The 17,897-nt window shown below is 37.7% G+C and overlaps 1 protein-coding gene and 1 pseudogene across 2 annotated transcripts in view; one reads left to right on the forward strand and one right to left on the reverse strand.

Moving 5' to 3' along the window:
- LOC145782499 (serine/threonine-protein phosphatase PP1-gamma catalytic subunit A pseudogene) overlaps positions 1 to 17,897 on the forward strand; it is a 202,139-nt pseudogene that overhangs the window by 113,525 nt on the left and 70,717 nt on the right. The gene's annotated exons all lie outside the window — the stretch shown is intronic.
- On the reverse strand, positions 6,846 to 14,692 carry LOC145781684 (UDP-galactose translocator-like). The gene is made up of 5 exons (XM_082593359.1): positions 14,602 to 14,692; positions 13,000 to 13,182; positions 12,697 to 12,848; positions 11,898 to 12,020; positions 6,846 to 7,892 (listed from the first exon to the last, which is right to left on the reverse strand). The coding sequence occupies exons 1-5, from the start codon at positions 14,690 to 14,692 to the stop codon at positions 7,359 to 7,361; spliced, it is 1,083 nt and encodes a 360-aa protein (XP_082449485.1). The 3' UTR covers positions 6,846 to 7,358.

Genomic DNA, 17,897 nt, shown 5'->3' on the forward strand with positions numbered 1-17,897 from the left:
CTTTTTTACAATTTTTGTTCTAGGCAGATGCATAAGTTACTAAACGTCCACAAATAATTTTATACTTCTGGTTATAAATATTACTATCCTGTTATGAAGTTGCTATATAGCAGGGCTACTCAACTGGAGGACTTCGGTCCGAACGCGGACCTTCTGGCTGTTGATGGTGAACCTTGAGCTTTTGGAAGAATAACCTCATTGCCATGTTTTAGGGCTTCTTTAAACGGATTTCTACTCGGAGGAAGCAATTTTTACTGTGATTATCTTAGTTGCTGAGGGGCTTTGCCTCCAGACTCCCCAACACTTTCTCAGAAATCCAAGTCGAATTACATTTTACCTAAAAATGTGGTTTGGTACAGATAGTTTAACTTTTATGCTTGTGTGTGAAATAACTTATTCACTGGACCGCTATTCACTTATTTCCGAAGTTTGGAACCGTGAATGGAGAGAAGTAGCAAGACCAACCCAATTCACGGTCTTTCCCAATACCAACACTCCACCTGGAGCAGAACTACCTCAGAAGGAATGGGTGAAGCTCAATCGCCTGCTGACTGGAGTGAGCCGTTTCAACAGCAACATGTTCCAATGGAGCCTCGCTGATTCACCATATTGTGCGTGTGGCTCAGATTATCAGACTGCACACCACATTATCTACCATTGTCCTGTATATCAACCCCAGGACAGATATATGGACCTCACAACGCTTGATGAACACACAGTCCATTGGCTGCTGCGCCTGGATATAACAACGTGATCTTTGGCGGCCTCAAACGCAAGAAGAAGAACCGGACCGCTAAAAATATTCAACTTGTCAAACTGGAACCTTTGTTAACATTAGTTGAGTAACCCTGCACTAGCCTATAAGCTATAACTACTTTTCTTATTATCTGTCATGAAGCGAAAAACATAAGTTAAGCTACGGTATTTTTAATGTAAAAATAACTGCTTGAAAAATTTAATTCACAGAAATACACAAAAATAACTACTGGGCCACGTGCAAAATAAATATTTGTACACTAAAAGTAGCCTATCATATCAAAAATTGGACTCCAACTTTAATTTTTGCCAAAAATTTCAGACTCCGGCTCCACTACGACTTTGGTCGAAACCTGTGACTCCGGCTCCTAAATACTCCAAAACTCCGGCTCCTGTAGGTATAGGTGTAGGAGCAGGGAGTGCAGGAGGTGCGATCGCACCCCCAAAACTTTTGATTTGTCGAGAATTCGGGCAAAATTGCAAAAATTTTGGGCGGAAAATTTTTGGATATTTTGTTGATTCATCAAATTTACATTTCTTTTTAGCTTCTGGCCTTAAAAAACTAATTAAAACTGCATTATTTAAAAAAATGCATTAATTGGCAAGAAATTCAACAATCCAAAACAAAGAAAATTGTCATTTCTAGCACATTCTAGTAAACAACATGTAAGTGTGACTGTGAGTTCAAGTAAAGAAGTGAATTTTAACACAGGCTCCATCAATGTATCTCAGAATCAACTTCTGAATGTCAGTGAGTATGAGGCTGAGGGATGTACAGGCTACTCGAGACTGTGGTAGAAGATTTAGGGTTAATGCCAGTAAAAGTTATACTCATTTTCAAGTACAATGTCTTAGAAAATAGGCTGCCACTGTGCTTGTTTTTTTATGAAACATGCTTATTTTTGAGTTGTGTACTTAGTTTGTTTTAGTTCATTCCTCAGAATGTTTGTCATATTATAGATTTATTGTGTATTTTCAATCAATGAATCAAATTTAAAACTAAGCTATTTCTTTCTTGTATGTTAAATTTTTCTTGCGAATAGCTACTTCTCTTGATGTTAAGCATCAAGAGGCTCATGATAAGCTTTCATTCAAAACTGTGGCAGTTCAAGTTTTTTTTAACCCAACAATTTCACTAGAAACATCACGTAAAAGCTTGCATTAAAGAATTTTTTACAAGTGTCCCAAAGCAAAGTGCTTTTTATAGTTTTGGTTGATGGTAACCCGGGCTATTGGACAATTACTACTGTTATACAGTTCCTGTAAGTTTCACATGCATATAGCCTAGTAGTAGCAATATTGGAGTAAGTTGCACGTTTTTGAAGATGTAGGCTACTGCACCACAGCAAGATAAATGTAATTTTAATGGATCCAGGATTGAAGCTGTAAAAATAAAATCATAGATTTGATGTTGTATTTGAGTTTGTTCCTGGGTTTCAATGATAAACTGAGACATGAAATAAGTGTGTTTTGATGTTTATTAAAGTCAGCAGTCAAGATTAATTGTACTTACGTGCAAAAAAAATTGTGACATGTTTTGAAGTAGAACATATTTCAGTACCCGGACATTTTGCCGAAACCCATTTTGCAGAAAGTCATTTTGCCGAATGGACATTTTGCCGAAACTCATTTAGCCGAAAGAACTAATTGCCCAAAGGACTAAATGCCGATTGGACAAAGTGCCGAAATTATGCAAAAGTATTATATGTTTCTAGCACTACTGAAGTTGCAACGTTCATTTGATAAAATTGAAAGTAAAAGCAACAACAAACAGCATGGTTTATTGCTTCGCGCACCATGACAATGCGCATCCTCAGAGCGAATAACATACAAAATAAAATTTCACAAGGTGATATATTGCAGTGCGATTGAAGGCAAGAAAAAATAAAACACATAATATTTTAAAAATGGCGAATGATGTGTGAGCGGTTACTTTCCAAATATTATCAAATTGGGGCTCAAGTTGTCAACCTCCTAGTGGTGAGCCCTGGTAATTGATTCTTGCAATCAAGCGAATGACAACAAATCGAGAGAGCAATTGTAGCTCGCAGAGCTCCATGCAACTTCATCCTGTACAGAGTGATGCCAACCCAGAGCATGTGCCCTTCATGTCTAATAGCTGTTCAGGGCGGGCAACTTCCGTTGTCGTATGGGAAGGCATCACCTTGTTGCAGTTGAATGTGGAAGGCCTGACCAAGTCTAAAATCGACATCTTAGAACAACTAGTGAAGGCCAACCAAGCAACGGCTATTCTCTCAAAAGCAAAAAGAAGAAGAAGACTTCAAAGTAATTTTTTTCCAAATTGTTTCGGCAATTTGTCCATTCGGCAATTTGTCCATTCGGCAATTTGTCCATTCGGCAATTTGTCCATTCGGCAATTAGTCCTTTCGGCAATTTGTCCATTCTGCAAAATGTCTTTCGGCAAAATGGGTTTTGGCCAGGGATGGAGGAACCATTTTAAAAGTAGGTGGGCCCAGAGGCGCAGCAGTCAAAGTCAACCCAACTTTTGGGGGGCTTCGCCCCCCAGACCCCCTTAGCATTGCTGCATTCTAAATACTTTATACATTGAGTTTTCATGATTTCCTTTCGTACCAACAAGCGAAAAGTTTCCATTTTTGGGCTCAATTTGGCCAAAACATTTACAAAATTGTTCAATTGCTTTATACTAGTGATAAAGCTTTGGTAGAGACGCAATTGATTGAGTTTCGCTTTTAGCAGCATGATCGTTGCTTACTTCACAGTGTAGATTCTGATGATCTGTTTTAGCCTGATGCTGCGAGTTCGTTGTGGCAATATCGAATCACACGAGCTTTCGGAACACAGTTCCCTAGTCATGTGCTATGACGAATGGTTGAGAGTAGAGTAGAGAGTTTGCTTTGTTGAACCATAACAAAAAATATAACATAATTAAAATAAACTCAAACGTTTTCGACACGCACGTGTGTCTTCATCAGAAAACAACGCATACATTGGTATGTTAACCAGACATTTGTTGACAAGGGCTGGGGAGCACTTAAACCCAAACCTAAGAACTAAAAGTGCAATTAAAGAGCACATCGCCTCTTGTGAAACGTGCATTGACAATGTCTCGATCGGCCAATTTAAAATCATCTCTGGAGGCAGATCTGAGTTTCAGACTAAGATCATGGAAGCCTTAAGAATCAAACGTAACAATCCATCTCTCAACCGGCAGTAATTCACCTGTGGCTCATCGTTCCTTTTGTGTGTGTTCTAATTGTTTGTCCAATGCCTGTAGTCTACACCTGATGTGATCTGTTTCCCACCACATAGTTTACTCGCAATCACTCTCGTATCATTTGTTCAGTTTGTGCTTTTCAGTCCAGAGTGTCGTTACAGTTTGGCTGCAGTGCAAAGTCAAATTTATCTTCCGATTTTTCATTTTATGTATATTGCAGATTTGATTCCTAATGAGGACACACGTACGTGCCGAACACGTTTGAGTTTATTTTTAATATGTTATATTTTTGTGTGTAATAAAAGTATGTTAAACCCGCTAAGGTTACTATGTTTTATTTCTCTATGCTTTATAGTGCTGTACAAAATATGGCGATGAACACACAAATAAAAAAGAAACAATACACACACAGTTATAATACCACCTAGGATAAATAATCTGCAGCATTATACAGTAGGCTGTGCGCATTTGTGACAGCCGCAGCACCAATATGCAAATATAATACTGGCATCAACAATGCACAGCTAATTACCACAAAGTTTCAATACCAGGAGTACCGGTACTGGTATATTTAACAGTTAGAAAAGTTATCCGGGAGTAACATCCTGCAGTACTATGTGCATACACAACAGCTGCACCACCTGTTAATATACAAATATAATAGGCCTACTGGTATCAAACAACAACAAGGTTCCTTCAATTGTCACTATAGGTGACTGCTTCTGTATTACACTTGACATTTTTTCCTAAAAAAGTTAATAATACGATCATTGAAAGCAATAAATTCTTGGCAAATTGAGGTGAGATCAACCTAATCGATCAAGTATTTGTGAATGTGTTTAACTGTTCATCCCATGGTTCAAGTGCTCTTGGGTTAATTTGCTTTTTAAGTAATTTTTCACCAGTCTGTGGCACGAAAAAGACCTTTTTACAGTAGCATTAAACATAGGGATTTCCAAGTAAAACTGTATCAGTTTTGATCGATTTATGTAAATGTTTTATCTATTTTAATAGCTTGAGTTCGTTTTCGAGAGAATTAACATTAATATCCCCATCTAGCTTGGTTTAAGTGCCTTCTTTTAGATACAAAGTTGCTGCATCCTCAACCCTTGCTGCAGCTAATTACTTTCTCTATATCACAAAAAAACTGCAGGTTATCTTGGTTAAATCTTTCGCTACCTTTTCAAAAATATTTGGCTTTCAAAAGTGGGTGGGCCAGGCCCACCCAAAAAATAAAGTAGGTGGGCCCAGACCCACGTGGTTTCTCCATCCCTGGTTTCGGCAAAATGTCTGCGCACTCATATTTCATCGCAAAAATTTTTCGGGCACATTTTATCATATTTGGGCAGAACTTCTTTCGCCCCCCCTAAAAATACGCTTCTCTTACACCTATGCCTGTGGGCTTATAGCCTACCTCTTGTAGCTAATTATAAGGGTCTGTAGGCTAATGTAGCCTAGATAGGCCTAGTCTATGTTCAAGAAAGTGGGCAACCACACATTGCTTTGGTTTTTTGAGCAAATTGACTAATTAAATGCAATTATAATTTGGTACCTTTGTGGGTGCCCAAATATAGGCATGATAGCCTGCATTTGTGTAAATACTGAATAAATGAAGCAAGGGATTTTAATGATTTTGTGGTAACTGCGTCACGGTGATTTGAGAATTTTCATAGATGGATTACTTAGATGCAATCTTGAACAATTAAATTTTTCCAGCTTTTTGAAATTAGAATTGATTGATTGAATCTTTATCCTCGGACTGGGAAAGCTATTTTGAGAGCTTAATTCTGGCAGTTTCGCATACTTTAGAGCAGGGTTACTCAACTAATGTTAACAAAGGTCCAGTTTGACGAGTTGAATATTTTTAGCGGTCCGGTAAATAAGTTATTTCACACGCAACCACAAAAGTTAAACTATCAGGGAGTGACTATTGGGGAGTCTGAGAGTCGAAGCACCCCCAGCAACCGGGATAATTACAGTAACAATTGCTTCTTTTCAGTAGAAATCTGTTTAAAGAAGCCCTGAAACGTGGCAATGAGGTTATTCTTCCAAAAACTCAAAGTCCACCATCAACACCCAGAAGGTCCGGATTCGGACCGCGGTCCTCCAGTTGAGTAGCCCTGCTTTAGAGGCTTTGAATCACTGACGCAGGACCGGTAACCGAGATTGACAGAGTGAAGTTTCCGATTGCTGAAGTTTTGTTGCTGGGCAATTATTCCATCCATTAGATACCGCTGAGTGGAGAGCAGTCCTTAACGTGCGTTGCTCAAGCGCACACCCCGAGAGGCGAACCAGCGTCGCTTGATCTTGAAGCTTCTTCGATCCAGAAGTAACGCGCTAATAATTAGAGCTATTTAAATTTTTATAAATTAAACTAGAATTAGAGCTTCTTCTTCTTTTATTGTCCTACTTGATTCCAAGCATTGACTGCCTCTTGCATGAAAAGTTTTCAAGATTCTTTGTTGTTTGCTGTGTGTAAACACAATACTACCAAGTCAGGCCCGGTGCAAATGAAGTCTAAATTTCAATGGTGAAGTCGTGAGATTTCATTTCTAAGACGCAAAAAAAGGCTAGTCTTATTGTAACGCTTGAAATGACTTTACTAGCGTGCCCTTTTTGCATCGCTTTAACGTTGCATGTTGTCAAAGTGATATAAAAAGCCACTTTTGTTCAGGTGATTTAACAGCCATCAGAGCGTGCACTTTCGAGTTAGGAAATCAAGATCGTAGTGAAAATGCAGTCGTTCTTTTAATATTCAGATAAACATTTTCTAATTTATACAACAGAGAATGCATAAAACAATAATTTAAATAAAAGCTCAATCGTTGCTTAATTTAAATAAGCTAAAGATTAAATTACAACATAATTATGAATCTTGAAAATATACTGTGCATGAACAGTCATCGTGTCACGTTAACCAGTCTAAACTTATAACGTTGATTTAAGGCAAAAAGGAGTTGTTCCAATGTAAAAACAATGTAATTTCTGATTGCATACTGCATTTAACATCTAAAATCTGTGAAACGCCCCACAAGCAAACAAAGCAAATCTGACGAAACTGACGAATATTTAAGCTACAAAAATCAAGGTCCACATAGAATTGTCTACGTCTTTGGAATAAGCGCATGAAAACCACTAAATTACAATTCCCAGTTCACAAATTAGCGCTTTTGTACATTGGATCAATGTAAAAGCAAGCTGATTTGCCAGCTGGGCAAAGCTGTTCAGAAATGCCCACCCCGTGAGGTATGATGTGGGACAAATGAAGAAACAGAGCTAGAGGCTTGCATGCACAGTAGAACGTCCAAACGTAAACATTAGACGCTTGGGCCAACGTTAGCACCAACATACCACGATACCACTGTGTAGATATGTTTGAATGAGAAAGTTGAAATACACCAGAAAATTATGTATTTGTTGTCTTGGGAGTGGATATAATATTGGCTTCTGGCTTTGACATGCTGTAGACAGACACTGCAGCTATAACCATAGCCGCTCCGACTAAAAACATGAACGTGACGGTGTAATGAAACAAAAACATGGCCGCTACAGTCGAAACCACAATGGCAATTGATGTGGCAAATCCTTTCAAGATGTTGTCAGCATATTTTATAACCACAGCAACCAGTAGGCCCCCAAAGGCTTGAATCAAAATTGTTATCCAGGCCAAGGAATAGTAACCAAAGAAAAATCCTTTCTCTGCTACATTTGATCCGTCATTTTCGTATACTGCAACCATACCAAAGAGAGCGCCGAATACACTCAGTTGCACATTTCGTAACCATATGGAACCTTTTGAACCTTTCAATATCTTCTCAAAGTACACTCCAGCAAAACCCGATGACACACAAGACAATATCACAACCCCTAAACCAAGCAAGGTATTCTGGGCGACACTGGAATTACTTTTTTCTTTAGGCTGCGATGTTTGGACTTCAACCTGTAAGAAGCAGTAAAAATACACTCGCGAATCAGTGCTTCCACTTTTACAAAGCTAGATTACCACTTGTATTACCACATTTGTCCTCAGATTACCACATTTTGTACTGTGAGTTTCTTCCCGATTTTAATCGTATTTCGACTTACTTTTACATTAATGAAGTGGCTACTTTTACCCACTTATTGCCATGGTTACAATCAGGTGTTGCCAGAGTTAGGATTAATATTAAGCTTAGGAAGGGTTAAGGTAAGGGTGAGACTTAGGAATAAGGTTAGGACTTTGATCTTTACCCAGAACTAAAAAAAAATTCCAAAATGCAAGTTTTTGTTTTCAACAGCTTTAAACTTTTCTCAAATTAGGACAGAATTCCTTATCTGGCAACGCTATTATTTGGCTGTATTTACATTATATAGTGAAAAATAAGGTCTAAAACAACTACTCAGTTTATTAACAGTACTGTACCGGTTATTAACAGTTATTAAAACGTCTAAAATAAATAAACAAAGTACTGTACTTGACACCGCAGCTAGAATCTGAAAGACATCTTGACTATGAATATGACCACATGGTCACCCTACGTTCAAAGTCAAAAGTCAGGACGCATTCCAAAATCAAACCAAAAACAGCGGAACATGTTAGTCGCATGCTATTACAAGTAGTTTTTTGCATATCTATTCGATTTCGGAAGACAACAGTTTAAATGCTCTTATTTATTGATAGTACCTTTTATGCCAAATTTTCAAAATTTACAATTTTCACATTTTGGCAACATTTTCACACAAAATTTCGATATTACCACTAAATTACCACAAATTTTTCATTACCACATTTTTACCACAAGCATGATGAAAATTCCACAATTGTGATAATTACCACCAAAGTGGAAGCGCTGTCGCGAATAGCAGCACTTTACTGCATATATGTTATGTTTTATGGTAGTATCATGGATTGGATGCTGCATTCATAATGACAGCTTTTAACTAACAAACGAAGATTCATCCGTTTTAATTTGAAGAGCTTGCGCGGATATTCTATTTATAACCATCCCGATATGTGTGATGGTTGACAAAAGCGTATTATGCTTTCCGGTATTTGTCATACAGAGCTGGAAAGAAAAACCAATCCTGTTTGCATTGATTCAAGGTCCGTAAACATTGAATCAACTGTAAAAAGGCCAAATTTTGCAAGCTGAACTGGCACCTAGCCTAGATGCAATTTATGAAACCTTTACAATCAATTTGAAAATTGTTGTTGTACAATGGGGTTAAAACAGATCTTTGAATACAAAGTTTTCAAATCATGTAGCGATCTACTGCGTTGGCGTCCATTGTTTACTGAAATAAGCCAATTCCAGGGGGGCGAGTATTTCCAGCTAATTCTGCAAGCAATTTCTAAAAGTTGCCTATTTTCAGCCTAAACGATTATAATGCAGTATTTGTGGATCCGCATTCCGCATGTCAGTCTGTTGTGATTGTCGTGCAAAATTCTGCGCATTATATAATTTGGTTGTAATTGCGTAACTTGACCAAACGCTCTGGAAGACACACAGCCTTCTAGTTTGGCGCCGGCAATTGCCGAGTTAATACGTAAATGTTGAAGTAGCCTAATCGTACAAAATATGAATTGCGTCGGCAAAAAAGTACTAACGCAAATTTCAAACATGGTGTTAAAGGGATACTAAAGGAAAAACCTGACTTGGCGATTGTACACGCTCTTTGTGTTTAACATGCTACCATAAAACGATTTTCAATAAAATTTTGCCCTATTGCGGTCTGACCACCATTGCGTGCGTGCTTTTGTCAGAGCTTTCAAAATGGGATTGGGCGTGAGCAGCGAAGTGTGCGACTGTACAGTCTGCGTCACTATAGACTAGCAATCAGGTGATCGCGCAATAGTTGTTACTGCGGGCGATTTAACTGTAGGCTATGTATGTATGTACATCAAAACATCAGATTTCAACATCAAAACATCAGACAGTTTGCTGAAAACATCAGATCTGATGTTAAAACATCAGATGTGGTAACGTGGCTTTTGTTATTGCAGTCTGTAGTGGCGTATTCTCGAGCAGTGTTTGCCCTTTTTGGTCATTTTGAAAAAAATGAAAATAAATGAAACATTGGACTTTGGGCCTTGCCAGGGCCATTAAAAACAATTTTTTTTCGGTAATTTTTTTTTTTTGAAATGTATTCTTGAATGTTCAGTTTACGCATTTTAATGCTTAATTCCCGTTTGAAAATTTCATTTAGGATGCCTTTAATGACGAAAACCCAGTTAGCAAATCAACTCTTTTTACATTGATTTAACGCCATAAAATATTGATTCAATGTAAAAAAAAAAGGGCCGATGTCTGCCAACAATTGGTTAACTGAGGCGAAAAAATGTGTCCACTAGCGGAAAGCAAAATTGTAACTTTACATGTCATTAAAAACAGGTGGAGAAGTGTAGCTTTGAAAGATCAAAACAACTGGGTTCAAACAAAACTACGTCAGTGAATTGGTGATGAAGATTCCCCATGACGTTCTTGAAGGAGAGATAATCCTAGTGTGTGAGAATTCAATCGAAAAATCAAAAAGAAAAGATGTTCAATGGTCTTGATCGCAAATATAAATTTTGTGGCTTTGGCGTTCTCAACATTTGCTTCTTCAACTTTTGTACCGAAGTCATCGCACAATTTAAAAATACATATGCAAACTTAGCTTAATGGTTTTATGTGACGTTTGATTTGTAGAAACGATTGTCCGTAACACTAGGCTACTAACAGTTCGGCCTCCAGCCAAATTTGAAGCTGCACGTTGACATGGCCTGTTTACAAAGGTCGACATGATGCAAACATATGTTTTCCTTTATTTCATTTTCATATATTTTCACTGAAGTCAAACTCTAAATCTGTCATGAGAATTGGCTCCGACCTAGGTTTGCAAATACACTGTATAGCAGGGGTGTCCAACCTTTTTAGCCAAAGGGCCACATGTAGTTTACGAATGGTTGCGCGGGCCACTTGAGTATTTACTTCTGATTTGTAATCTTAAAAATGACTGTCTGATAATTTCTAAATAAAACCCTCACACCCAAATTCTAATCTTAGAAATGTGTTTGTACATTTTATGGGTTATATAAGAAGAGTGAAGGTGGTTTTAAAGTGGTTTAAGGTTTTTAGTTGAAAGCAAGCCAGCAGCAAAGCGTAAAAAATGTCAAATTGGCAATTGACCCTTCTGATATTGGCAAAACAGCGGAGTTGCGCGTCCCGTAATGTATTGTCCCATTTGTCCGGCTGTCCTTAGGTTCATCCACGAAAAACTTGCTCGCACAAGCAAGTGCTGCCGAATAATGATGTCACAAAAACTGCCAATCTATGAATCCTCTGATCTTTTTCTTAAGAAACAATTTTTTTTGTAAAATTCTAGCAATAGAAAGTTTTGAACTTCTCTCGCTAAAAGCAAGAAATGTTGCTGATTGACTGACTCTTGAAGCACCAGTACTATTGTGTGGAAAAGGGTGGACGTAACAATGCGGAAAATGTGATGCGTAACAATGTGCATTGTGATACAACAGAATTAACAGTTGCGCACCCCATGCACTACGGATTATAGAGTAATAGAGGAAGAAAGCAAACAATAAATGCCAATTTGTCGGAATGTAAGTTCGCCATAAATTACGTTGGCGATTAAGTTGATTATATAATATATGTCATTTCGAAAAATATCACGCGGGCCACTCAGAACCTTCTCGCGGGCCACATGAGGCCGCGGGCCACGGGTTGGACGCCCTTGCTGTATAGCCTACGCATGAGTCGCATAGGTCTTGCATATATACATTAGTAAGCGATGTCAGTGATAAATTGTTTAAGCATTGACGTAACGTGAACACAAATCTCTTTTATCAAACGATGCTTTCAGTTGATTATAAAAAATCAAACACGGTCAGAAAATCTCATAAAGAAGCTCAAGTTCAAATGAGTTAATTCACATGAACAGAACACATACATGAATGATTAGGTCTTCTAACCTGAACTACGGCAACACCGGAGAACAACAAAGCCATGGAAAACCATTGGAGTTTCGACAAAGATTTCCCAAGCATTGTAACTGAAAACATTGCAGTGGTGAGTATCTTCAATTGATAAGATACCTGTAACAAGTTATTGCATATAGTTGGAGTATTTTTCTAGCAAGGTAACACTGTGGGATCACTCAAAGGTTTTGTGGGGGACGCGACCATCAACATTAATCTTGCAGTTTAGAAAAAATAGTTGGTCGGTGGAAGGGGGTTGCAAGATAATTAAAATCAACATAAGAGGTCATCATCCAAAAAAGGTTGGGAACCACTGCTGTAATGGAACCTGAAGATCAAATGTGACAAGGCTTTCTTTTGAATTGAGTTGAAAGCATAAAAGTATACAAGAAACAGTGACTAATCTTGTTTGCAGATAAGAAACTTTTAACATCAAACTGTAATTTAATATAGTCTGGATTGTTCAAAGCAGCCTACAAATGACACAACTCTGTAAAGAGTTTGAAAAGCTGCTAACGGTAAATTGTCAAGTGATTTTTAAAAAATACAGGATAAAATAACAATGAAATTAAAAACGCAAAATCTACACTCTACAGTACCGTAGTTAAAGCTTTCAAATACTAAAAATTGAGACAACTACTTGTAGCACATGGAGAAAACAACAGAACACAATCCCACAACGCTGTAACTGTCAAAAGAATTTCTAGACTACACTTCAAAATTTTATTCTCTGATCTATTGTTCTCAACGTATTTGTGAAAGAAGTCAAGAAAGTGCTGAACAAGTAGCCTACCTGGAATGTAGCAGCTGGAAGGTTTGAAACAGCGACATACAGTAAATTATTTTGAATCATATACATAAAGGCAGGCACAGCCAGTTTGGCTGTATCAAGCGGTTGTTGGACAATGTTTGCATAGAGAAATTTGGCAAACGCGAATACATTGCCTAAAAAAGAAAAATTAGTAATTACAAATGAGAACGATTGCTTTCAAAACAAAACATATATATGTACATTAAATAACAATGATTTATTATTATAAAGTGCATACAAACTATTTGCATTAAACTGATTGCATTAAATTGAAATAGTAAAAACCTTTGTGCTCAAACAGTATGATCACTAGACAGGCAGTTAATTTAAAGATTTCTCCGACCACTACAGCTGTTGTTGAGAAGAAATGATCTCCTGGTACTGTTCTGATAGTGATATGTCGCATTGTTAGAATCAACGCTGTACGTTGAATGACAAGAAGAACCAAAGAAATGTACTTCAGATTTGCTGAAAGTTAAGCATGTTGTTATTATTAGTAGCCTAAGTCCAGGTTTCTTTCGAATCGTTAAACATTGCAACTACCAAACACTCAATAAAATACATTCTAATCGAAATGCAGGCGATTTGAGTAATCGCATAGCCTACTCGTTTAACGAATCAATTGTTTTATTGCATCAAAACCTGAAATCCCAAACCAAATCTTATCTAATGTTAAGTAAAACTAGAACTCGAACTCGACCGTTATCACTTATCAGGTCGATAGTGATATTTATGAAATTGTTAAGCCGATACCGATGTATATCAACTGATATATCAACTACGAAAAATTTGTTACCAACAAAGTTGTTAAGCAACAAACCAATCCAAGAATGTTTGTGCATTGGTAATGGCAATTTAAAATCATTCTTAACATAAAATAAAGGCAGTGGTTATTTGACCGGCTCCGGTCTTTTAATCTAAAACACTATTTGACCGGTCATGACGTATTTTGTCTTTCACCTTCACTTTCAAAGCAAAAGGAGAGAGAAGAAAAAAAATGAAAAAAATGCCCATATAAGTTCTAAATTCAACAATTTTATTCAAGTGGTTTAGTTCAGTGGCGCGTACGATATTTCTCGGAGTGGTGTTTCCGAGGGAATGAGTTCGATACTACCCGGAAGCGCTTTTTTTAACTAAATTTTGACCCGAAGTGGTTCAATCGTTTGGCTGCTGCATTTTTGTGGTCAATTTTTAATTTGAGGTAGCCTACAGGCCAACTTTTTATGCCTTTTCAAATATGAGTATTGAGTAATAAAGTTAGAGATTTTTTAATGGAATTTGAGAATTTTTCTGGGTAAGTTTCCGTTCGTCATAAGAGGATGTGACTGCGTTTGCTGAACGACGCAATATAATACATTTTTGCTCTCAACAAGTTAGTTTGGTGGCTGTAAAAAGTTACAATACTTCCTTTAAAAAAATGGTTTCACATAAATGTCAAGTTTACTTTCAGGCAGTGTTTTTAGCAGGCAAGTTAGTTAGAAATAAAATGCTGCCGGGTATAGTATCGAACTCATACCCTTGCTTGGGGATACCAGCCCGAGAAACATCGTACGCGCCGCTGATTCAGTTCAATAGAACTACTGAATTTAAAACTTATATAGGCACTTGTTTCTTCTCCTCTCGTCTTTTGCTTTGAAAGGGAAAAAGAAAAAATACGTCATGACCGGTCAAATAGTGTTTCAGATTAAAAGACCGGAGGCAGTCAAATAGCCACTGCCTAAAATAAATAGCTTTTAAATGCCCACCCACAAAGTTGAACTGGAACTCATTAATCTAGCTATTTCTTTGTTTATAAAGTCAATGGCTTAATCAACTGAGCTATTGGAGCAGACAAAGCCACTTCAGAAAGCATTTTTACAACTATCACAACCTTATTATTTATCTCACCTGCCATCTTTGACATTAGTAAAGGTTTTTCCTTCCCTGAACTTCCGGCAATTACTGGAAGAACATTGGAGTTTTTCTGGCTATTTTCCATATTAAATTACACTACAATATCACCTATCTGCACAGAACCACGTTCAAACAGTAGGCTAATTATTCAATTGCAAAGCACATATATTTTATATAACAGAAACATAATTCAAATATTAAAACTACTCAACACATACCAATTTCAATACCCAAGCAAAAAATAAGGTCTCAAATGCAGTAGCCTAGGCTTAATTCAATGCAGCTGGTAAAATCCTGGGTGAAAAGCCGCAGAATAAAAATGATAAAGTGGAGTGGGTAGGCCTACTTTTAATAGGCTATTGTAAAAATTAAATTGCTGAGAATTAGTATAAAATGGCAAAGTTTAGTTTAGTACTGGATGAATTTAATTCTGGAACTATCGCACCCTAAATCAAATCTAATAGAGGCTTAAACCAATGGGATTTTATCGGTTGGACAACATTTAACTAATTATAACTGAAAAGCAATTGAACAACATAATTGATTCTTTGATACAATACAATGTAAAAGAGTTGGTGCTAGACCGCGCATCGTCTTTTCTCTTTTTTACGATTTTTGAAGGAAGCGCGTTCAGACTTCCGCCATTGTTAGTGTAGGCTACCTATTCCGCCATGCCTGAATAAGGCGTCGGCTACCGTGAGTCTCCACAACGATCGATTGTCCATAGTTCTAATTAGGTTTTCAAAATTTTGGTTTGTCCATGTTGTAAGATTTTTGAAGATTTTCAAACGTGGACGCCCTCGGTGCCTCTGACCAGGAAGTCGCCCCATCATTGCCGAGTGTTCAATTCCGCGTTTGCGGTAGACATGCCCGATAAATGTCATTTGCCTTTTTTTGATAGTTGTAATGAGGACGCCAGGGGTGCACCCAGAGCACTCCACACTTCTTCGTTAGTGATCTTATCCATCCAGATAATTCCCATCATTCTTCGAATGAACCAAATTTCAGCACTGTTGATCTTCTTTTCTATCTGTGGGCACGCAGTCCAGGATTCACAGCCATATAGCAGAACTGACCAAATGTACACCTGTAAAATTCTTATTTTGGTGTTTAGAGAGATTGAGTTAGATTTCAGTATTTTGGCCATTTTAATGAACGCTTGTTTGGATTGTGCAATTCGTGATTTTACATCGCTCCAGCATCGACCATTCGAAGTGACTATAGAACCCAGATAGTTGAAACTATTTACTTGTGAGACTGTTGTATTCTGTATTTTGATTGTGCATACTGGAGTTATTTTCTTTGATGAGATATTCATGCAGAAGGTTTTCGTTGCATTCAAATTAAGTCCAAGGTTTTCGCTTTGCTTAATGACTATGTCGAGTAAGTTTTGTAAACTGGAGTTTGCTGTGGCGATTAGTACCGTGTCGTCTGCGTATCTTATGTTGTTAAAGTGTTGTCCGCCTACAGAGACGCCTTCTTCTTCATCTAGATGTCGCAAGATCGTTTCGCCGTAGAGTGAGAAAAGATCAGGTGAGACTACGCACCCCTGTCTAACACCTCTCCGATTTGTGTCCATTTGCTCAAATCGCCTTCTATCCGGACTGCTGCTGATTGATCCCAGTAGAGATTTCTGAGAAGTCAGAGGTCTTTACCGTCTGTGTCTAAGCTGTCAAGCATCTCTATAAGTGGCTCATGTCTAACACGGTCGAAAGCTTTGCTGTAGTCCATAAAGCAGAGGTACAGGTCTTCCCTGTGTTCTATCGACCTCTCAGCAAGTGTCCTGATTAGGAATGTGGCGTTTCTAGTTCCTTTGTCTTTCACAAATCCGCATTGCACATCTGAGATTTCAGGATTGCTACATCTGCGTAGTCGATGGAGTAAAACGGTCAAAAAAATTTTGGTGGCATGACTCATTAGACTGATTGTGCGATGTAGTTCGCAATCAATCGCCCCCGGCTTCTTTGGTAATGTGATGACGATCGATTGTAAGAGGTCCTCCAGAATTTTTCCACTGTCATAAATCTCACTCGCGATTTCAGTCAACTTTTTTATTCTGAAATCGTCTAAAGCCTTAAGGGTTTCTGTATGCACAGCGTCAGGTCCTGGAGCTTTTTTCAATTTGGCTTTCTTTATAGCATGACGTATTTCACTTTCTAGAATCGGTGGTCCATCCATCTCTTTCGATATCGCTGGTTTGTTTCCACGAGCATCGTCAAACAAGTCCCTGATGTATTCAGCCCATCTCTTTAAGATTTCATCCTTCTCCAGCAAGATGTTACCATTCTTGGCTTTGATGCAGCCTGTGCAGGAGTGCACAGATTTCTTTTGCATCTTCTTCACTTGGATGTGAGCAATGGATTGTCTACGCTCAATCTCGTCACACTGTTGGTTCCACCATCTCTCTTTCAGTTGCTTACACCTAATTTTGATTTCCTTATTTAGTGAGTTGAAATGTTTTAGATCTTTCTTCGATTCTCTTCTCTTATCCATGAGCTTTAGAACTTCGTCGGTCATCCATACTTAATTGACAGCTTTTGCTTTATGCGGTATAACTGCTTCGGCCGATTCTGTGATGGCGGTACGAAGAGCTGTCCATTTTGAAGACAGGTCGTCAGAGCTTTCTTGATTCATAATTGAGTCACACAGGGCAGCGTACCTGTTCTTGACCTCCACGTTGTAGTCGAATTGTAATTGGGAGTTTGACAATAACTGCTCATAGTCTAATTTTGGAGAGTTTTGTTGTTTGTTTGTTGAGTTCTTACGTAGTTTACTTGATCTGTGCATATGGATGTAGAAAACTAAGAAAATAAAATTCAGATGATAAAAGGAGTAAAGTATTCCAATGTATTTACTAATCTCACGGATCATGTGTTTGAATGCACCGTTACCGATAATCATATTTCCACAGTAGTCAAAACTGTGTGCAAATGTTATTTAAAAATTAGGTTTTACCACATTGGTAAGGAAACCTGCAAGCGAGCAAATACGAGGTAAATTGGTTCGTAAAATGTTTAACAAAACAGTACTTTTCAAACACCAATAAACCACTTCCTTTCGACATCAGTATTGGTTAATATTTATTTTATTTTTTTGATTTTGTTGGACTATCCAGTGTTTCTCAACCTTTTTTGGCCCCCTTCATGAACTGGAAAAATTTTACCGCCCCCCAACAATAACGATTAATTACAAAAAGCGAATATAAAACAATAAATACTATTAATATTACAAAAAGTTCTCAATGCCAAGCAGAGCAAATTACATCCAATATAGGCTATTACCAGTCTCTG

This window comes from Aplidium turbinatum, chromosome 13 (genome assembly GCF_918807975.1).
Source record: "Aplidium turbinatum chromosome 13, kaAplTurb1.1, whole genome shotgun sequence".
NCBI lineage: Eukaryota > Metazoa > Chordata > Ascidiacea > Aplousobranchia > Polyclinidae > Aplidium > Aplidium turbinatum.